The sequence below is a fragment of the Callorhinus ursinus genome, unplaced genomic scaffold (assembly GCF_003265705.2).
Source record: "Callorhinus ursinus isolate GAN/ISIS: 27379988/994484 unplaced genomic scaffold, GSC_fseal_2.0 scaffold9, whole genome shotgun sequence".
Classification (NCBI taxonomy): domain Eukaryota; kingdom Metazoa; phylum Chordata; class Mammalia; order Carnivora; family Otariidae; genus Callorhinus; species Callorhinus ursinus.
This window is the reverse complement of record NW_027397071.1, coordinates 44192176-44216198: the sequence shown is the minus strand read 5'-3', so window position 1 is coordinate 44216198 and position 24023 is coordinate 44192176. Positions and strand designations below refer to the sequence as shown.

The 24023-nt window shown below is 35.6% G+C and overlaps 1 protein-coding gene across 6 annotated transcripts in view; it reads left to right on the top strand.

The window, feature by feature from the left end:
- LRRC7 (leucine rich repeat containing 7) overlaps nucleotides 1-24023 on the top strand; it is a 933028-nt gene that overhangs the window by 883696 nt on the left and 25309 nt on the right. For all 6 annotated transcript variants that reach the window (XM_073896539.1, XM_073896538.1, XM_073896541.1 and 3 more), the window contains 2 exons: nucleotides 3370-3591; nucleotides 13995-14087. In XM_073896539.1, the coding sequence (XP_073752640.1) occupies nucleotides 3370-3591; nucleotides 13995-14087 (315 nt within the window). The remainder of the gene's footprint in view (nucleotides 1-3369; nucleotides 3592-13994; nucleotides 14088-24023) is intronic.

The following is a 24023-nucleotide window of genomic DNA, read 5'->3' as shown; positions in this document are numbered from 1 at the left end:
AATCATTTTATAGCACATCCTTCCATGCCTACTTGATGTTTTACCAAACTATCTGAGAACATGAGCCTCGTCACTTCATAATTGTGGGAAGATTACTAAATACACTTATTTGCTTAACTATAATGCTCTAAGTCACAACCATAGGATCTAAAATAGATAACAGACCTAGTTCAATAAGTAGGAATGACCTTTTGGAAAATTAAAGAGCTGCTAAAGAAATTTAAGATATCCTGCAGTCGGGTCCTTTTCTTCCTTTTCATGGTTCCTTTTCAATTCACAGTTCAACTATTGGGGGAGAGAGTCGATTTGGGGGTTAGGGGATTGCAGTATAATTTTGTGTTTAAGAGCCTGATCTTTCAAAACTAATGGTGTACTACTATATGTTGGCTAACTGAACATAATAAAAAAAAATGGGCAGGGGGAAAAAAGAGCATGAGCTTTCATAGTCAGACAGCCTTGTCTCAAATCCTGATCCTGTCAGTTTGCCAGTAGGGAAAACTACTTGGGGAAGCTGCTTTACTTCTCCAAGCCTTAGTTTCCTCATTAGTAAAATTGGATAATAATAATTCATAATAGTTAACCTCTAATGCTGTTGTAAGGACTAAAGAGGTAATATGTGTAAGATAAGTTTTAGCACATTGTTTGGCACCTAGTGTTTCAATAGTAGCCGTTATTTATTAAATGCCAGTTACTGCTTCAGTCATTGAAGATGGTAAGTAGGATATGGTGCTTGCCTTCAAGGAGTTCCAAATCAAAGCATAATTCTGGGCTCCAATTGTCCCATCAGAAGGGAAAACTAAACCAGAAAAATAAGTCTACAGGCTATAATCGTTATATAATATGCAAACAGTTTTTCACCCTTGGATAGACCATTACCAGAATATTCTAATCAATGAAGAGATTGTTAAGTGGTCCTTATTAATTTTCTCATGTAGATTATGCATCCATGTTCTGGATCCCTCTAAGTTTTTCTGGGTGTTAACAATTCTTTGCTTGTCTACATGATCACTTTCAATTAAACTGCTGGTCTTCCTCTTGTCCACTGGCTCAAGCACTGACTGAAGACCCATAAGTATTATGCCAGTGGAGGTGACAAGCAGATTTAAATGTAAAATCAACTTATTGTTCCATAACCAGGCTAGTCAGCTTTCGTCAGCCGACATCATCAGCATTTCAAACTCCAGGAAGTCATTGTCTCCAACTATGTAACTTAGCATGCCAGTGAGTTCATTCAGAGTATAGCAGCTCAAAATGTCATACGGCTTATCATGGTTTTCCTCTCCTACCAAACAAGAGAACATGAAATTCCAGGGAGGTAGGAGAGAATCACACTAAGGGGAACAACTTGACCAGGAGGGTGTTCAGTCATCTAGAACAGCTCTCAAATTTGTAACATCTCCTTTCATTTATCTCTGAGAAGGGCATAGATACAATATAGAAACATACACTTGCCCTTTATGAAGGTTCTTAGTTGTGTTTATGATGTTATAGCTTTGCCATTGCCGGTTAGTTGCATTGGATAGTGTTGAATTGATAATTATTTTCACATTGTGCTGGTATAGTACAACTCTCTTTTTTTGCATATTTTCCTCCAATTTCTCATGCCTGAAATATCCTTACTGTTTCTGAATGTAAACATTGTACATGATAACAAAACAACCAGTTGGGCATCTAAAAATATAATCAAATGGTTGTTTACTTTGCCATACGCATTGCCAAATAATAATTTTGAATATTTTCTTCACTGAAATCACCTCTTGTTTGGAACCAAGCAATATGACTCCCATCTTCTCCAAATGATTTTCCACGATCACTGTCATTTCCTTATGTTTCTTAATGTTGCTCTTTTAAAAGAACTTTTAAAAATTCAAATTAATCTGTTCCTTGAATACGTGTTTAATAATTTTTCCTTTATTCTTCCTGAATTTTTAATAAAAAATTTTTATTAGTTAGACCTCCCTAGCTAATGAATGACAAATCTGTTACAAACAGCAAAATTCACAGGCTTTCCTAGCTAATGAATTCTAAAGTGAAATTCAGCTTTGAATTCCAAATCATCTACCCTTAAAAGACCAATAAGAAAGAAAATGAATGCAGGAAGTAACCCCTCAGAGGCCTCCATAGTAATAGGTGAAGTACCAAGCACAGCAGTAAAACATATGTTTAAAAGTATTAATGATAAGCATTCACTTCCCATGTGAGACCTCCATGTTAAGCCATACATAATTATAAAAGGCATGTTCTGGGTGACCAGCCCAGAAACAGGACTGCTTGCTTGGTGGAAAAGATACCAAGTAGGATGACTCAAGAAACTGATGCTAAAACAAAGGTGAGAAAATCAGAATGAACAAGGAACCATATGCCTATGGTGTGCACCATAGCATTTGAAGATGAGAGACCAAAGTGAGCATGTCCTCTTCCTCCAACAGTCACCCTTAAGGACTGAGAAATTGTCATTATTTCTTTAAATGAGATACTAATGAATGTCTCTGAAAGCTCACCATGGGATGATCTACATACAGAGCTCACTTTGAAGACCTTTCCGACATCTAGTGCCTCCATGAGCTACAGATACTCACAGGAATTTATCACATGGTTCATTTTCAATGTGACTTAAAGATTCCAAAAACCATACTCTTGATTTAATAATGCAGAACATGAATAAATATTGATTAACCTCACCTGAACAAGCTCACTGTGCACCTGTGACATAAAGGAAAATACACCCTTCGATTCTTTTGCTTCAGAATCAGGAAGCAGGCTCTACCATTCTCCCCCTGATGTTTCCTATACTATATCTCTCTCCCTGCTGTTAGTAAAATAAAATGCCAGATAGAACTCCACTTTATTTTTAATCTGTGACTTCTTTTTGTGCTTGAGATTTCAGAGAGAATTTTGCTCCCTTAAAATGGGGGATAAAATAATCTCTGGCAAGACACCAGATGACTACAAATGTATATAATGCGACCTTGCTCCAATATTAACATTTTCACAAACCACAGTAGGCAGACCCTTGCTGTTTTTTCATTTTCCTTTCCAGCAGTGGCTGAGAGCCCAAGTGATGCCACTTTACCAGAGAGGTATTCTGTATGTGTGTGTTCTACTTTATTTTTTTTAAAGATTTTATTTATTTATTTGAGAGAGAGAGAGAGAGAGCACAAGAGAGGGGGGAGGGTCAGAGGGAGAAGCAGACTCCCCGCTGAGCAGGGAGCCCGATGTGGGACTCGATCCTGGGACTCCAGGATCATGACCTGAGCCAAAGGCAGTCGCTTAACCAACTGAGCCACCCAGGTGCCCCATGTGTGTTCTACTTTAATCACATCCTTTCAACACCACGAATCGTCGTCTGACAACTTGTCTTCTCCACAGGCAGGCAGCCACATCCAGACTCTGATGGGGTCCCAAAGCCTTCAGCATCGGAGCCGGGAACAGCAGGGATATGAGGGGAATATAAACAAAGTGACCATCCAGCAATTTCAGTCACCATTGCCTATTCAGATCCCCTCTTCACAGGCCACCCGGGGACCTCAGCCTGGACGGTGCTTAATTCAAACTAAAGGGCAAAGGAGTATGGATGGCTATCCAGAGCAGGTGAGAAGGATTTTTATCACTGATGAATTCTCAGGAAATGTTCAGGGAAGTCCGGTGAATCCATGGTTTACCTTCCCCTCTAATGTAGTCTGGGACAAATTAATGCTCTCACCATGCTGAATGGAGTGGAACAGTCTTTGTAAGGGTTTTACTATTGCTTTCAGTGGTTAAACCCTACAACCTATAAAAACTGATAGCTGGCAAAATGCCCATTTCACATAAGGAGAAACTGATGAATTGGAAGTTTTTCTGGTTTATCCTACCCCTTTTCCTGTTCACGCTCAACTCTAACCGAGTGCTATAGCATGGCTTTTGAATGTTACAGAGCTTCAGGGAATTTGGTGTGTTTACCGAGGCCTCTGGTGAAACTGACAGTGTGAAAAGTAAACTATATGTGGGAACCTTTCTGAAAAGTCCTATCTTCTGATTGTTGAATAGGACAAAGATAAAGCTTTGCTTGAAGAAAATGATAAAGAGCAGTAAGAAGGGAAATATTTCTGAAATGCTCTAAAAACTACTGATTAAGTACCCTGTAGCAAAAAAAAAAAAAAAAAAAATGCCTGGTCTCATGACCTATCTAAAATTAGGATTTACTTTTCATTATGGAATCTGTTTTTCTTCCTTAGAACCAGAAAACTGAATAGAGCTTTCTATTGGATTATATTATGCTTAGAAAGTAAGACATTAAGATCTTAATACTCCCATAAAATTATTTCTCTTATTTCATTCTTCAAATAACTAAGCAAAGCTCCTACTGACTTCACTAACTCTTTAATATGGTTTATAAAGATTTCATTTTATTATTGACTACTCAGAGGTTCAGACATCACCCTACCTTATTTTCTGAACATCTCAGACATTGCCTTCATTCTCCAGTTTTTTCTTTTACACAGTTAAGAGCCATTTTTTTATTTGGATCCCAGCTGCTCTAGACATTGCGTCTACTTCTTAACACCCTTCTTGAGGCTGAGATAAGGTATTAATCATTCTCAGAATCACAGGCTTTTTTTTTTAAATCATTTTCTTCCTGTCCTACCTTGATCTAGGTTGTGTTGGACTTAAGGCAAATAAATCAGACAGGTGCCTTTAATCGGTTAATGACATGAGGTTTTTAATTCTCCAGAGATTTTTGAAAGTTAATACAATTTTAAATTTTGTTTTACTACAGGCACCTAGAGGGTTAAAAATTGTTCATATTTCCTCCCCCCACAAATATCATAGCCCCAGTGAAGTTCTTGGATTTTGTTATGCCTATTAGCAGCGACATGTTTTGTTTTGTTTGTTTTTTTGCCCAGAATCAGCACATTTAAAAATCCACTGAGATCAATGCCCTCTGTTTCACCTACTTTGAACAGTAGGTTTAGTTTTAGCGTGCAGTTATTCTGAGCACTCTAAATTTAGAGGCCTTTTTTACATTATTTTTCAAAATCCATAAATTGTATAGTTTGACTAATGAGAGGATTACTAAATTCTAAAGTTTACATACTTATTAAACTTAAAACATCATGATTCTTTCAGAGGAGGTATTTGTCATTGCTGACAGGTGTTTTGATCCACAGTTCCAACATCAGGTGCTTTTCAATCTGAGAGGTAAAAACTGAAACATTCAATGGCTGTGTTAAGGAAGGGACTTAAGTAAATTCCTCTCAGCTTCCCATTTTTTTTCCTGCCTTGGTTTCAGACTGAAATGGTTTGGAATGCTGAGATAAAATTTACCAGGTGAATAATATATTGTTATTATCACTAATTTGACTCATAACTTGTTCATAACTTGTTCAGAATATATTGTTATTATCACTAATTTGACTCATAACTTGTTCAATATTTTCAAAAGAAACTAACATTAACTTGGTTTTTCTCTTTTGCAAATGTGTAGTCCATGACAAACTATATTTATAAATGTGGAACATACAGTACCAAAGCAGAAATAGGAAGGAAAAACATCCACATGGTGCTTCATACATCTCAAAGCCCTTTCATATATTAACTAATTTGATCCAATTAATAATGATGTGGTACAGATAGAGCAGTTTCTGTCTTATTGACTAGAAAAGTAAGATTCAGAAAAGTTAACTGTCTTGCCTGTGGTCACACAACCATTTAGAAGCTGAGCCGGAATTTGAATCCCGTTTCTTGAGTCTATCACATTATATGCTGCAGCCTGCTGCCCTAGAACCAAACACAGAGGTCCAGAGTAAGCCCACACCAAGAGAGTAAGCAATGGAAAATTAAACCTTCAAGTCCATGTCTGCCCCAGACAAGAGGACACACCCACTACTTAACCTAACGGATCAGGATGGCAGGAGCTCCATAGTTGTCTCCTGCCAGTTCCTGAGTACACATCCGAACTAAAGTTTGTTCCTGACAGAGAATTTATTACATTTGAATTACATTAGAATTAGCCTCTGTGAGTTATACAAAGTGAACTGCATCCATCATATTCAAGGGAAAAAAAAACAAATCAAAACAAAACTCCAAAACCTTCCCAATCTACCTTGGAAGAAATCATTTTCATATTTAATAATATGTGGGGCACATGAAACAGTTGACAAGATTTCAGACATTTCTTTAGATTAGATGCTCTGGTCAGCTAACTGAAGGGCTCACAAGGGTGAGGCTTTCATCTGTTGAGGCCAACTGAAGAAAACATTATTCTGAGTCTTTGGTGATAAAAACTTGGAAAATTTTGTTTTTCTTAAATTATGGATTTTTAATTTAATAGGCAATAATTTGATAAAGGTGGTTAGAAAATAGGCATTAAAATGGTTTTAATATATGTTATTTACTCAATTGATTTCAGGGACGTCCCATACCTCATTCAACTCCACTTAAAGTATTACTACTATTTATAAATATTTTCCCCTAGAATTTTACTCTTCGGTAACCAAAATAATACTGCAACTCTGACATTATAAGCCACAGTTGGAAACAAATAATGTGTAACTTAACACCATAAATTCTACAAATTGACTTTCTAAGTTCTGTGCAGTCAGATAGTAGAATTCAGTCAACACTGCAGTAGGAACCGAAGGACTGTCTCAGTGCTCCAGTAAATATATGTATGATCTTCTTGGTTTCCTTAAGTAGAAAATGAAGGAAATGAAATGAATGACCTTTATAATTTATTTACGGACAAAAAGCATTTGAGTTTCAATTTCCTAGATATATACAGAGTTGGCTAATTTTTTCTGAAAGATCTAGAAAATGGCATATCAGAGGATTTTATTCATCAGTCTTTATTTACTATGTCTTTTCAAAAGATTTAATTAGTACTTTGAGCTGGACTTGCATCTCTAAATCACAACAAAAGAAGGTATGGAAATAGAAGAATTAAAAAATTAATTATTCTTGAATATCAACATGTATACATTTGATTATATTATTAGATATTATATAATTATATATTGTTATATAATTATTTTATATAATAATCTATTATAACATATAATTATTATATATATTATATATAATGATTATTGTATATAATAATATAGTTTATATATTATATACAATGTATTATATATTATGTATCATGTCATATAAATCAGATCATGTCATTCTTCTGCTTAAAAAGCCCTAGTGGCTTTGAAATTTCGGAGATCATATACATTCTTATTATGGCATAAAATCCCTACAGATCTGGCCTCTGCCTCCTCTTTCTACTCCTTCCTTCACCTATTTTTTCTCTAGTCATGCTGAACTTATTGTTGCTGTTGTTATTGTTATTGTTGTTGGTAACAGTATTGATATAGTTTACATTCCTTCAGGTTCACCTGTTTAAAGTGTACAATTCAGTGAGTTTTATATATTTATACAATTGTGCAACCATCACCAGAATGTAATTTTTAAACATTTTCATTATTCCGAAAAGAAACTTTGTACCCATTAACAGTCACTTTCCATACTCCCCTCCATTCATTTCCCCCCAGCCCTAGGTAATCACTCACCTACTTTGTGTCTCTATACATTTGCCTATCCTGGGTATTTAATATAAATGAGATCAGACAATATATGAGGTTTTTTTGTGACTGACTAATTTCAATTAGCATAATGTGCTAAGTGTAGAATGTATTACTAATTCATTCCTTTGTGTTGCCAAATAACATTCTGTTATATGGATATACCACAAACTGTTTATCCATCAGTTTATGTACCTTTGGATTCTTTTCTCTTTAGGGCCATTATGAATAACATTGCTATGAACATTCATGTACAAGTCTGTGTTTGGATATATGTTTTCATTTGTCCTTAGTAACTTAAGAATGAAATTGCTTGGTTAAATGGTACTTATGTTTTAATTTTGAGAAGCTTCTAAACTTTTGCCCAAGGTGGCTGCCACATACTACATTTCCACCAGCAAAGAAGAAGTATTCTAATTTCTTCACATTCTCACCATTATTTATTTTCTTGCCTTTTTTATTATAGCCATCCTATGAAGTAGTATGTCATAATGATTTTAATATACATATTAAATAATATACATTATATAAATGTGTATATGTATAAATATATGCCATGGAACATGGCATGCCATGTTCATATAAGCAATGCCATGCCATTGAACAACTGGCAAATATATAATATATATATATAAATAATATACATACTAATATACATTAGTCATATGATAAAAATGATGTTAAGTGCTTTTTCATGCATTTATTAGCCATTCATATGTCTTCTTTGGATAAATGTCTATTAAAATTCTTTACCCATTTTTTATATTTTTTAAAAATATTTATTTATTTACTTGAGAGAGAGAGAGCAGGAGGAAGAGGGAGAGGGAGAGAGAATCTGTAGCAGACTCCGCACTGAGCACAGAGCCTGATGCAGGGCTCGATCTCACAACCCTGAGATCATGACCTGAGCCAAAACCAAGAGTCGGATGCTCAACTGACTGAGCCACCCAAGTGCCCTTGACCATTTTTTAATTAGGTTATTTGGGTTTTCAATTACTGAAATTTAAGAATTGTTTATATATTCTGGATATAAGACCCTACTCGTATATATGATTTGCAAATATTTTTTCCCATTCCTTGAGTTGTCTTTTCACTTTCTTGGTAGTCTCCTTTGAAGCATCAGTGTTTTTAATTTTTATAAAGTCATTCATCTCTTTTATCACATTTGGTTTCATATCTAAGAAATCATCACCTAATTGAAGATCATAGACTTACTCTTGTATTTCTTCTTAGAGTTTTGTAGCTTTAGCTCTTACATTTCAGTCTCTGATTAGTTTGAGTTCATTTTTGTATGTGGTGGGAGGTAGGGGTAAAAATCATTATTTTGCATGTGGATATCCAATTGTCCCTGCACCATTTGTTGAAAAGACTGTTCTTTCCTCATTGAATTACCTTGGACATTTTGTTGAAAATCAACTGACCATAAATGTTAGGGTTTATTTCTGGACTCTCAATTTTGTTTCATGGATCTATATGTCTATCCTTATACCATCTTGTTGTTTCTTGATTTTATAAAGACCCATCTATCTTAAGGGCATTTAAAATCAGTCTTTAGGGGCTGGCACAGTTTTCCCATTTTTCTTTTTGTCTGTTTCATGATCTTTTATCTTATTCATATTTCTGCTAAAATGTCATTTGAGCATTTGAAATATCATTTCTTGGCTATTCTCCCTAAAATAGCTCCACACTCCTGTTCTATCACTCTCTACTACCTTTCCTGCTTTATTTTTTTCACAGTTTATCTCACAATCTGAAATTATTTATTGTTTACATGTTTAATATGTCTTCCCCACTAGAATGCAAGTTCCATGAGGGCAAGGATATTTATTCTGTCTGACAAGGTGCCTGGCACTTAGTAGGAAATCAGTAAATATGTGTGGAATAAAGGCATGAATCATGATTCCTACAACAATTTTCATTTCAAAGCTATAATGGTTTCTCCAAGCAGTTAATTATGTAATTGGAGCATGCCATTGAACAACTGGCATACCTTCTAATAGCTCATCACATTATATACTTTTGACAATGCATATTTGAAAGTATCTTTTGTCATATATGCACATATTTATTCAAACAAAAGTTAATTGAGTGCTAACTATGTGCCAGCCATTGTCCTAGAAAGTCAATGAAAAGATAACATAATAGATATGATTAATGGAGGTGATTCAAGTATCCCACTTGCATAAAAATCCATGTGGATGTAGATGCCTCTTCACTAATACTCTCTGATACTACTCTTAGGAGTCAGGCCTAGAAATGGCCTCGAAGTTTAATGTTCTTGATTACAAGGTTCCTTCTTGGTGTTTCAATAATTAACAACCCTCCAATAGATCAAAATCTCATCTTGGATCTCCATCAGTACAGAAGTTTTGAGGTTCTGCTTATTTCACTTCCCAAAAAGATTTTCAAACAACTATATTTTGGGTTTTTTTTAAGTAAAAGATAAGAAAAGTCAATTCTTTTATAACAAATAAGCCAGTTTACCCTTGATTTTTTACCAAGTAGGCCTCTTGATTATAAGAGACTCAACCTAATAAGACATAAGCAAAAAAAAACGGGTTTTAATTCATATACAGTTAGCTGAAACTCCAGGATGGGCAAGCTTCAGATGAGGCTTAAAGTGGGCTCATGACCTGTCTGTGGGTTGGTTCCTATCTCAAAAAGGCTTTCCCATCATGGTAAAAAAAAAATAGGTCAGAAACTCCAGACCCTCTCAGATTTAAAACTAGCAAGAGAGAGCAAGATTCTCCTTCCTGGAAATCCTAGTAGGCATCTCATTACTCCTTTTTGATTGGATTACCTGCCCATCCTGTAAACAATCATATTTCTAGAGGATACAGTGCTTTGTTTTAGGCCTAGATAACATGATTGATCCAAAGCATACAGGCTGAGAATAAAGAAGTGGGTGATTATTCAAAGAGAAATTAAGGTTAGAGCTCCAGTATTAGGATGAATGGATCTTAGACAGCAAAAGCAAAGGTATCCATTAAAAGTTTTATACATACTGCTAGGAAAGACAATGGTAATTAGAACATATCATAGTAAATCAGTTCCTTACAGCATCACCGAATATTTTTCTGGAATGCAGTTCCCTAATCCTGAATTATACCTCCCAACACACACACACACACACACACACACACACACACACACACACGTGTGTGTTATTTGTATGTGCACATGTACACACAAGTGCTACCATTTCCTTTGTTCTTGCCACTAGATTGTAGAGCATTGCAAGACCAAATCAGATAACTACCTTCAAGAGATTATAGATTACAACTGTCACAGGGCCTCACTGTTACATAACAATCCATTTTATCATAGCCTCTCTAAAATAAGACCCAGTATTTTAATTTGAGCAAGATTGACACAGACCAGAAGCATGAAGTCAAGTCAAATGATGGGAGCAGATTCTCAAAGAAGCAAATACAACCTTGACTTCCAGCCTGTTATTTATATTTTCAGCCAGGAATTTCATTCATTGAAATCAGTATCTTAATAGAAAATTGAAATGCTGATTTTCATTAAATAAGCTATTTATTAGCCTCTTAGTTCTGACCTTTGGCTAGAACACTGTATTTCCTCTTTGCTAATCCTCTTTAGTTTCTGACTGCTTCTTGGCTGTGAGCTATTCTCTCCTCTTACATTTTTATGGCCCCGTTACCAGGCAGGTGGAACTCCTTGTATGTGAGATGAATACTCTCTCTGACATGCTTCATGGGACCCAACAGTCACAACACAACCTATTAGCCATACCATAGCATGCCCAAGGGCAGTCTAGCTTCAGATCAGAATTTATGGTTGTTTGTCACATTTATAAAACCACAGTGTCATCTTTATTATTTCTATTATTAAAAAATATATTGAGGCAGTTCTTCACATACTTGGCACATATGAAATTTGCTTCCCTTAGATTTTTAGTGCTTTCCAGATTGACAATAATATAAAATAGATATAGTCAGTGCCTTGAAAGAGAACCACTAGAAAGTATTCTCAGCAATTTACTTTGTAAATAAAATCTGTTGCATATGTTTCCGTTCAGGTTTTACAGTGGCCTGGGGAAAACCAGAAGTGTATATACCTTCCACATATTTCATTGTGCAATATAAAATTTTCACATTAGAAAGATATAACCCAAATTTCAAATAATTTAGTTGGAAACATGCAGATTTTTGGGGAAGCACAAAGGTAAAATGTTTAAATCATATTAGTTCCTTTCTTACTATTTTCTAATTAACCACTGATAACAAAAAAGGATTACAAGGTAAACTGGTGTATTGAATAAAGCTGAAATATAGCTACATCAAGCTATTTTACATTCATATCCACAGATGGTGAGCCATATAAATACAAAACTATTATAAACTATAGTTGCTATTACCCTACGATAACAGTTTTAACAAACCCAGCTCAATTAGAGGAAAAGTTATAATTAAACATGTCTTTAAAATAAAAATATGGGAAAGTACTTATGGTAATTGCAGTTACCTATAATTGAGAAACTATTCATTAGAGACTCTGCCATAAAAATCACATTAGTGGATACTGTTTTGCCCCTGTGTTGCAAGTGAACTAGGTAATAGTTAAACATTATATTTATTATTATGAAATATGATAGTAAATTAAGGATAGTCTCATCAAACGGCCAAACCTAATTAATCCAGTTCCCAGCGACTCTTCATATATGCTAATTAAGCCAGGAACAGTACTCAAATTTGCCTTGAACTATCTAAGAGGTAGGGATTAAAGGTATCTTGAAAATAAAAATATAGAAAGCATTTGGGCATTTACATTTGTCCACAAGCAAATTAATAGGCTAACTAAGCAAGATTGCTGGGGAAAACATTACACTACTTAAGAAAGCAAACATTTCCAATCACCTTTAAGAACTTTCCCAGTATATATTTATATAAATACAAAATATATGTTAATGTATTTCTTTAGTTTTTTTTTTTTTTCTTAACTCCTTATTAATCTTTGACCTGCTAATCTCTGGTAACACTTGGTTCACCTAGTTCCAGTATTTGTTCTGTTCTTAAAAGTTATAAAAGTCTTTCTTTCTTTCTTTCTTTCTTTCTTTCTTTCTTTCTTTCTTTCTCTCACTCTCTCTCCTTCCTTCCTTCCTTCCTTCCTTCCTTCTTTTCTGTAACCAAGTATATGCTCCCTCTGGGGTCCCAAGTCTTTCAATCATCTCGGGTCACCCCATCCCACTTTACATGGAAAAATATCATTTTCACCATGGTCCTCATACATATCCCAGCTCAGGATCATCAAGAATTCCTAGGTTTGGGGGTGCCGGGGTAGCTCAGTCAGTTAAGCATCACCTTCAGCTCAGATCATGATCCCAGGGTCCTGGGATCGAGTCCTGTATTGGGCTCCCTGCTGAGTGGGGAGACTGCTTCCCCCTCTACCTGCTGCTCCCCCTGCTGCTCCCTCTCTCTCTCTCTGACAAATAAAATCTTAAAAAAAAAGAATTCCTGGGTTTGTTATCGCCTCTCTAGGTCATTCCTGCCAATGATTCCCCTTCTGCTGAACTCTTGATCTACATTGTGCATTCACTCTCATAATAGCTTCATCTTTACTACAGCCTGAGTGTGACGTGGATTTACTCCTGGTGCCATCATTTCCCCCCTAGGTCTCAAAGCACAACCTCTTGTGTTTAACAGACTTTCATCGATGGTTTAAGGTTTGGGGAGGTAATACAGCACAGAATACTAGAATATTAGCCCTCGTGGTCCTAAATATTTATCAGCTATTCCTTATCACAGTTTCTCCATATTCTTGACCTCTTTGTGTTTTCAGTGTTCTCCTCTGTCCTCCAAGGCTTCTAACTGCCTCTCCGGGAGCTGGTGCCAAACTCACAACTTCTATTACTGAGTATTTCATTCTTCCTCTGTTCCACCCTCACTCGAGCTCTGGTCAAAAGTTCTCCCCTTTCTCAAAATAAAAACCCTGCTATTTCTAAACAATATAATCACCTACCAAGGAGATGGATTGTACTACTCTCCTAGAAAGCAGTAGCAACTTATTTAAATGCCATATTTTCCCTTGCTATATACATTTGCAAACTTTCTTTCACTTATTCATACAGTCTCTTCTAATTGGTCATAATATATGTGCATGTAACTGAAACAATGCACAATTTTGTTATTGTTATAAGGATAGCTTTTGATTTTTTAAAACTGCTAATCAAAGTGCATTTCTACACATGATAATGAATAAATACTTACTAATATCTTCTTGCCCAGGTAATTTCAAGCTAGTTTCAATCATAACTTATGCCTATAGAAGCACTAAGTATTTTGTCTTTTGTGTACTAATATAGGCTAACCCTGAGACCTTAAGTGAAACGTGAATCTTTTCTATTGTGAGGCAGTTAAATTGAATATATTTAGCTTAGATATATAACTGATCACTTTTTTCATGTCTTTTTTTACGTAGTTTTGTGTGAGAATAGAAAAGAATCCTGGCCTTGGATTTAGTATCAGTGGTGGAATTAGCGGACAAGGAAATCCATTTAAACCTTCTGACAAGGTAAGAAGTGAACTTCTTATTTATTGGCAGTTTAAATTAGAAAAACACTGTCTTTTACTGCAGAAAAAAAGGTCAGAAAAAAATCTACTGGGCTTTAATAAACTAGCTAATTATGAAGCCAATTAAGCACATTTTCAGCACAGGGGAAAAAAATTCACTGCAGTTCTTGACAAATCCTAAGAGTAGAAAAAAAATTAAGGAAAATTGGGTTTTGCTTTTTGTTTTGTTAGCAATTGTATATATTTTTTAAAGAAAACTATACACACAATTTATAACAAGTTGTTTCTAAAAGTTTACCTGCAGATAATGTTTCCTCATAGTAACAGAATGATTAAATAATGCTTCATTGCCAGGGCCAACTGACTGAAATGTTGTTAAGTAATCATGTTGATAAAGTATTTCACTACTAGAAGTATAGAACTGAAAGACCACAGAAAACAAACATTCTATGGGAAAATCAAAGTTAGCCATGGCAGAAAAATCAGGGGCTCCTCTCATGCTTAGCTCTTTGTCAAACCGTGGGTAAAAGTTCACCCCCACCTCCATGCTGAACATCCAACATGCTGTCCATCCATACTCCCATCAGGCCTGTATGATCCCATTGTGGACTTGGACCACCTGACTTTTTTATTTTAAAAATGTTACCCTGAGTTACATAACCTACCCTGCTACTATCAGTGTTTAATGCCCTCAGCTTTGAATCAATTATTTTTTTTTAAGATTTTATTTATTTATTTGACAGAGAGAGACATAGTGAGAGCAGGAACACAAGCAGGGGGAGTGGGAGAGGGAGAAGCAGGCTTCCTGCGGAGCAGGGAGCCCGATGCAGTGCTCGATCCCAGGACCCTGGGACCATGACCCAAGCTGAAGGCAGACGCTTAACAACTGAGCCACCCAGGCACCCCTGAATCAATTATTAATTATAATTTGATGATAATTGAAACTATCTGCTTTTGACCTCATCACATTTAATTGCATTAAGTGACATCACAAAACTTAGGGATGATGAAAAAAGACAGAAATTAGATATGAGTAAAACCTCCACAGGCTCTCTATTTACCTTTGAATCACAACCTGAGAGAGATTCTTTCACCTCATCACTATTATAGATCATAAAAGTGCTTCTGAAAAAACCTGGGTGTCCCTGCTCTGGAGATTTCTATAGCCTGAAACAGAGCCTGTAATCCCCTATTTTCCTCTACTTCTTCCCAATCTTCTTGTTTTCCAACATTCTTTATGCCCTTCCTCCTTTCCTTTCTCGAAAAGAAGAGAGGAAGAGGTTGGACTATAAGGTAGAATTATTCACACTATACACATTAAGATGGTAGGGACAAGAAAGTAATCCCCAGCGGCTATAGACGGGAATACCTCTGGTCAACTGGTTGGAATGTGCATGAGGCAGCCCTATAGAATTCGGGGAATGCCAGTTAGCAATGTCTGTTCATAAGTAACTACTGCCTTTCTATTTTGAAATGATGTTGAGGATAACTACTGATCTAGTAGAATTAAAATATTCACGGTTTAGTAGGATCAAGTGTTTACTTAATTTTAACAAATTATAAATATATTTTAAGACAAAAAGTATGAAAGTTCAAAATTATCAGAAACATATGATGGTATTTTTAGAAACCTCAATCATTATGCCTTATTCATCTTGACTCTTCTCTTTGTCTCTGGTTTCACATCTTCTCCACAAGTTCTTTCAATGAGAAGTTAATCACCGTATCATTCTTCAGAGAGTTAAAATCCAAAAGACATGTTTTTCTCTCCTTTCTCACCAGCTTAGACACCTTTTCATTATAATTTTTGGAAGGCACAGGGTAATAAATGTTTTAAACTAAGGATGAACAGATTGCTAAATAGTCAAGAGGTCTGAATACTATTGCTTTTCTGCTGTTATTTTCAACTAAAGGAGAGAATAAATGAGAGACTTTAAAATTATTGCCTGTAATTCTTCCACTATGACAAAAAAGAACATTTTATAACTATTAATTTAATTTCTCATTTGTAACATTTTGATGACTCTAGTGAGACTGAACTATTTCTATGATACTATAATTTGCTCTTTTGGTTAAATGCAACAGATATAAAGCTTGAATTGATAATGTGTCTACTGAAAGATTTACCCTTGAAAGCACTTTTCTTCACCTGATTACTCTCTAAAACACTTCACAATCTGAAAAGTGAATCTCTATTATTGCAAAATTGATGAGAGTAATTAGAAGTTCCAAATCTGCAGAAGACTTTCAAGACTGCTCTTAATTTATTGACTACTTTTGATGTCACGCCAAACGTATGGTGGATATTTAGTTAAAAGTGTACAGAGGATCTAAAGACATTGGGTCTGACAATTACAAGAACTTAATTCACTTACAAGGAAAGGGATTAATCTCTTGGAAATTCAGTTGCATTTCTTTAGCCCCATGTCCCATTCTTGTAGTGGTTGCATAAAATTTAGAGTAGAACCCAGTGCCTAAACTAACCAAAAAGGCCAAACAGAAAATGAAAATGAACTTAAAAAATACTCTTCTCTCCAATGCTGAAAAAGAGACTTTTTTTTTTTATGAGTTGGCTAATTTATAGCTGAGGGTGAGGAGAACCAAATTAAACAGATATTTAAATTCAACAGATACTGCCTGAGTCAGAGGTAGATTCTTTTGGTTTTTTTATTTTAATTTTTTATTGTTATGTTAATCACCATATATTACATCATTAGTTTTTGGTGCAGTGTTCCATGATTCATTGTTTGTTCATAACACCCAGTGCTCCATGCAAAACGTGCCCTCCTCAATACCCATCACCAGGCTAACCCATCCCCCTACCCCCCTCCCCTCTAGAACCCTCAGTTTGTTTTTCAGAGTCCATCATCTCTCATGGTTCGTCTCCCCCTCTGACATACTCCCCTTTTCTTCCTCTCCTGTTATCTTCTTCTTTTTCTTTTTTCTTAAAATATGTTGCGTTATTTGTTTCAGAAGTACAGATAGCTTAAACTTTAATATGATACATATTCTCTTCCAATAAACAACTCATGGATTAGAAATATTCTCAGAAGTACACTCTATTATTTTACTTACTGCTCATGAATGTTTGAATGCTTTGTAAAATTCTAAGTATCCAAGATAGCTGAATGTCTTTGAGGCATTGAGGACCTTATATATAAAGTAGCCAGTAGATTTATTCCATCCTCTTCATTATGATTGATGGGAGCCACTGTTTCAGCCAAATGCCAAGGACTATTGTGAGATAGGATCCAAACTGATTACTTGCTATATAGTCAGACAGGGAGAGCCTAAAGTGTGAAGTAGTCACCCCAAAAGGCTGGGACAAAAGTGAGCTGTGTTGTTCGTCTGGCAGAAGTTCCCTTTTAAATTCTGGGGTAGCATGAGATTATGCAGAAAACACTTAAGATGGTCCAAAAGTTAACTGAGGCTTTAGAAGGAATTCAAGATTAAGCCAGACATGGGGACTGTTTTGTACTAGACCTTGAGAGCTTCTAACAGCACCTGGTCTTACAAACTTAACTCCTCTCAAACACCCCAAGGTTGTCCTAATTGAATATGGTCTTCTGGGGCTAAATGGATGGAGCACAGTTAGTCCTGCTTCTCATGTCACTGTCAGAACAAGGTTTAATAATTAAACAGCCCTATTCCCTTATCACGGAGTTCATTATTTTGGGTTCACTGCCAGGTGAAAACTGCTTTTACATACTTAGAAAGGGAAAACTGTAGAAAACCAGATGAATATGGTCCTACATAATGCTTGCTTCTGCCCTCCCAATAAAGTGGATGGAAGCCATGATCTGGTCTATTATCATAGGAAACATTGTTCTCAGAATAGCCATATGCTACAGAGAGATGAAGATTTTGATCTAACAAATCTGATGATAATAATAAAAGTAATAAAAATAACAGCCTTTTATTGAGTATCTATACTCAATAAATATATACTCCTGGTCACTCTATTAGGCTCTTTATACACTTACCTGATCTTCATAACAACTTGTGTTAGTTGAGTATTATTATCCCTCATTTTGCTGAGGCCCAGAGGGGTTAATTAGCTTGTCCAAGGTCATTCAGGTGATCTGTGGCAGAAAAGATTTGAACACAAATTGATCTGACTAAATTCTCTTCTCTTAACAAACACTATGATATATGCCTCTCTCTGCAAATGCCACTTAGCAGAAGAGCCACATGACAAATTTATACCCTGTAGAATTGAGACTAATGTGATAAGCAATTACATAACTTTTGGACTAAGGTATCATTATAGTGGTGATTCTGCCAATGGAACAAACCACAGTAATCTTTGCCTATTTTTAAATGTTCATGGGATAATAATTCATGTTTGCCAAATTCAAATAATTGACTAATACAATTTCCACCTGATGTTGTTAGAAAGAAGAGACTGGATTAAATGGATAACTGATACCATGTTATTGTAGTGACTTCATAGGTCAGCCCAAGACTCTGAAGATGAGTGGATTTTTAATGATGCATTCACAGGGACTGATATCCCTCCTTGCCTCATTTAAGGAGAGAGGGACTAAGCTCTTAGTTTAGGGACTGATATCCCTCATCATTCAGGAACTGATATCCCTCATCATTCAGGGACTGATATCCTTCCTTGCCTCATTTAAGGAGAAAGGACTAAGCTCTTAAAGTTTAAAGATATTAAAGAGGGGCACCTGGGTGGCCCAGTTGGTTAAGCTTCTGCCTTTGGCTTAGGTCATGATCCTGGGGTCCTGGGATTGAGCCCCACATTGGGCTCTCTGCTCACTGGAGAGCCTGTTTCTCCATCTCCTTCTGCCTGCTCCTCCCTCTTCTTGTGTATGCTCTCTCTCTGTCAAATAAACGGGTAAAATTTTTTTTTAAAAAATAAAGATATTAAAGAAAACTCATAGCCCCTTTCTCTATATCCTCTAAAAATAGTAATGAACAGTCCCATGAACAATTATCTAGTAATAGTATCAAAATGAAAGCCATGTTACAGATATCCTCAAAACACTGAACATCAGAAAATATACATACTGGGACACTGGGACCAAACAATCACTGATTCTCCACAGTTTGAACATAATAACCACATTCAGCAGATGTCATAGATCCTGCCCATATTTCTACTGATTTGGGCAATCTGCATGTAGACAAAAAAATGATAGGAGAAATAAATCCATGTTCTCAAAATTTTTAAATGTCTTACTTTGCCTATAGTACAGGTAAAATCCCAAGCCCAGGAAAAATACTGGAGTCATGGCAAATGTAAAATATAATTGGCAATAAGCTCTACATAAATGTCCTGAAATTTAGAATACCTTACTCTATTTTATCCTATATGACGTCTAAAAGATTGACTCCAGATGCCAGAACAGCCTGCAAACGGGACTTAAACACTTTACAACCCCCCTTCCTCACCTAGAAAAACAATGGGACTTTTTCCTTGTGTGGAGATGGGTATTGCATCAAATAAAAATTTGTATATGGTTAATATTAAGAGAAGAGGGACTAGATGTGTGGAATCAAAGCATTTACTTGATACCTTTACCCAGGAATAATAACTGCCAGAGGCACACTTGGCAGTGGCAAGTTAGGAAAGCACAAGAATAATCTTCCAGGTGGCTCAGCCTCATGGCATTGGGTGATTCATAAACACAAAGTTGCAGAGATATGCTCTTACTTATGAAAAGGGTACAGTCTACATGTCTATCTCTTGTCATGTGTTCTTCATGGATATAAAAATCAAGAATAGAAAACACATTTGTCTAGAACTCCATACAGCATATTATTTATATTTACTGCATAAATACTAAACTGCCTATAACACATTTCCTTTATTTTGAACTACTAGACACATATGATTTATTTTATATATTTCTATATTAATTTTATACTATAACATGTATCTGTCCTATCCTTAATTCTACTTCAAGTGATTACATAATGCAAAGTAATTTGGAGAATATATGGATTATGTGAAAGTAACATTTAGGAACAAGAGAGATAATACTGTTTACATACTGCATTTTGGACTAATGTTAGGAAAGGATTAAAACATCTTTTTTAAGATATAAAACTAAATTTTTATTTTTTTTATTTTCTTTTTTGGGGGGAGGGGTGAGGGGAAGGGGCAGAGGGAGAGGAAGAGAGAGAATCTTAAGCAGGCTCTACATCCAACATGGAGCCCGACGCAGGGCTGGAACTCACAACCCTGAGATCATGACCTGAGCTGAAATCAAGACTTGGACACTTAACTGATTGAGCCACCCAGGTGCCCCTAGATATAAAACTAAAATTTTAAAATTAAATACCAAGCGGGCACCTGGGTGGCTCAGTCAGTTAAGCATCTGCATTCAGCTCAGGTCATTATCACCAGGTCCTGGGATTGAGACCCACATCGGGCTCCCTGCACAGTGGGAGGCCTGCTTCTCTCTCTCCCTCTGCCTGCCGCTCTGCCTACTTGTGTTCTCTCTCTACCTCTCTGTCAAATAAATAAATAAAATTTTTAAAAATAAATAAATAATAAAATAAATAAATAAATACCAAGCATAAATTATTTTACAACATAACTGATTACTTCAGCTACATCTTAGTCAAATTGTAATTTGAGGTTCAGAATGTCACTTTGAAGACATTAAAAGTGAGATTTTTTAAATAAAAAATGTATTTTTGCATATTCTGTTCTTTGTGTTGAAAAAATCCTGAATATATTCAGAAATATTGATAGAAATGTAGTCTTCACAATCTTCTATCAGTAGGATTCCCACAGGTATTCCACTTATATGAAACTCTTTAAAGGCATGGCACTGTGCTTTAGCCAATAGGATAATGTAGCTTCTAGACATTATAATATAGAGAAGACAAGACATGGATTTCAGCTTATGAAAGAATATAATAAAACTAAACACAGGCTTGGTTCTTCACAAAAATATCACTGGGGTATACATGTGAAAAATATAAGGCAATTAAAAAGTACCATTTTAAATAAGAACACTGGGATGTTTTAATTCAACAATAGGTTTAGAAAATCACTGGAATTAAGATTACTATCACTTTATGATATTTTATAGCAATCAGTAAAATATTCTTCAATAAAATTAAAGCCCAAGTACATAGCTACTATATTAGTAGTTATATTAGTTGCTAGAGTTGTACATTGTTTATGTTCTATCTGCTGCATCACTTTAGCCACTTAGCATGAAACAAAGTAAGTAAAATATGCAGGCAGAAAATGGTGTGGGAAAAGATTTAGAGACTTTTAAATCTGTTACTATTTACTGAAAAAGTGCCAGACACTTCTCAATCAAAATATGAAAGCACTTAAAATTAGTTCATAAATAATACCTTATGTAATAACTAACAAGAATTAACAGACCCATCAATGAAAGAAAGTTAATTACTGAGGGTCAAAAAGATCTTTGGGAAGTGTGAAGTTTTTTTCCATTTATGAAGTTACTACTACATGATTTAAGTGCTATTCCAGGGGTCTCATAGTATTTCTAGTTTCTTGCTTGAAAAGTTTATAAACCAACTAGAATTCTTGGAAATATTATGAGAAATAAAACAAAAAATAAATATAAAGGAATAGCTACCAGGTCTCTGCCCCTAGCAATATTATCTAAACTTTTTTACCCACATAATATTTGAGATATATCTCAAAAATATGTATTTAATAACAATATCATCCATGTTTCCTCCACTCCACCCCCAAAGTTATTCTATGCTGGCTCTGGCCTCCAGAGAATCACTGGTAAGCAAAATAATAGACTCTACATATCCCTACCAAGCAAGAACATACTCTAGAGCTTTAACTTTTGTAGTTTGTATTTGCCTAAAGTCAGTTCCCCTAGATGCAAAGCCCAAGATGGGAACTGTTGTGCAAGCAGTTAATTGAAGAAATGCTCTCAGGTCAAATCTAAAAGGAAGGAGTGATGCAGGATAGGGCAAGGAAGAAACTGGGCAAAGATGTGGGAAGCGTGATGGCACAGAGTGCTCAGGACGATGAGTGGTACCACAGAGTTGTCTCACCATGAAGAGGGAAACAGTCTTGTTTCCTCACCTTGAAGAGGGAAACAGCCTCCACACAAGGGAGGAGGGAATAACCTTCCAAACATTTCACAGTAAGTAGGTATTTTCTCCTTGGGTTTCCGGTATCAGGGATTGGCTGTAGGACATTCCCAGGGTGGAGGGTATAACCTTCCAAGCATTTCACAGTAAGTAGGCTCCAGGCTGAGGGTAATTTTCAAGAGAAGTGTCAGATGTGAGCCATCGGCAACACCTGTAGGATGAGAACACCAATTTGATAAAGGGAATCTGGGCAGGTCCCCAAAAGCGTCTGTTACACTATCATGAAAACAATAGATTTTTTTTCATCTTTCAGACTGAAAGCCCTTCAGGGCTAGAGATTCCAACATGCTTGCATCTATGAGAAATACTGCCTAGAACCTGCATGCTTTCAACCCTGGTATCTAACTGAGATTGCCAAAGCAACTGGTATTTCAGTATGGACCTGGAAATTGACCATGTCAGACTTTTTGCAGTGAGACCCATTTAAATCTGATTTTGAATCCTTGTCATTTTTTTATTAATTTTTTTCTTAAAAAAAAAGACACAACTATATTCTACAAATACAGTCCTAGTTTCCCTAAGAGATAGTCATCGCTAATTGAACCAAACCTGTGTTCTTTGGTAACTAAAGAAAGGGTTTGCAAAACTAGATCGGAAGGAGCAGGGAAGTTTGGAGTCAACACCCTCAGATGGGAAAAGAAAAAAAGCCAGGTAACAAGAGATAAGATCACGGGAATCTAAGACAAGTAAAAAAGAAAATCAGATGACTACAAAACACTTTTATCATGTCATTTTTCTCTTTTGGGTGTGTGAAGAAATTATGTAAACTCAAAGAGCTGATTCTTAAGTTCTGCAAATTCTGACTTAAATTCTCCCTAAGATCCTTCTAATAAATTGGGAGAAAGCCACAGACAGATGAGACTAGAGTTCCAGGAGTAAGACAAGTTAACCTGAAAGTCTTAGAACTATGCCAGAAAATTAAGCTAGTAGATCAGAATTTAGAGTGTGTTATTTTTTAAAAATAAAAAATTAACCAAAATATATATGTATATATATATATACTTAAAATATATATTTAAAAATACATATCTATTTTAATAAATCCAGAGTTAGATTAAGCAGTGAGTAGATAATAACAGTTAAGGATTATTACATGAGGCCCAAAATTGCAAATATGCATTTGTTTAATTGCCTGTCACCTTTACAATATAATTAGTATAGCTATACATGGTCAGCAACTAATTCTATTGTCTTAAGTATAATGGAGTAGAAAACTACTTCCTATATTTGAAACCTAGTTGATCAAACCCCATCACCATATACAAATGACATTTCCATAACAAAGTACTATCATTTAACCCCCCAAGGACATTCATTAATAGGAAATAGGAAGCAACCTCTTTTCATGTTGGACTAAACACATTAAAGTGATTAAAGAAGAATCATATCTTACTTTTGTTTCTTTGTTTACTGAAGTATACCGAAGTCTCTTCGAATGAGAAAAATCATATGTTCACTCTATTTCCTCTGTGGAAAAAAAATATATTTCTACCTTGACTCTGAATGATGAATTTAGTGGGATACCTGGACTTGGGAAGATCGGCTTATTCCTTTACTGCAAGAAAGACTCCACAATATGTTCAGTGTTGTATGACACACCAACTGGGGTGGCTTCAGTCCCCTGAAGGACTCCATCTCTGAACTATAAAATGATAATGGGCAAAGAGATAGAGAATCAAGAACCACTTTTCCTTAGGTATCTTCTGCCTGAGTGTGAATGGCTTCCCTTCCATTCATCAGCCACGTGGTGGGTCTCAATGCTTTTACTCTGAGTGACACGAGTCATCATCCTGTAAATCTGTAACACATTCTTAGT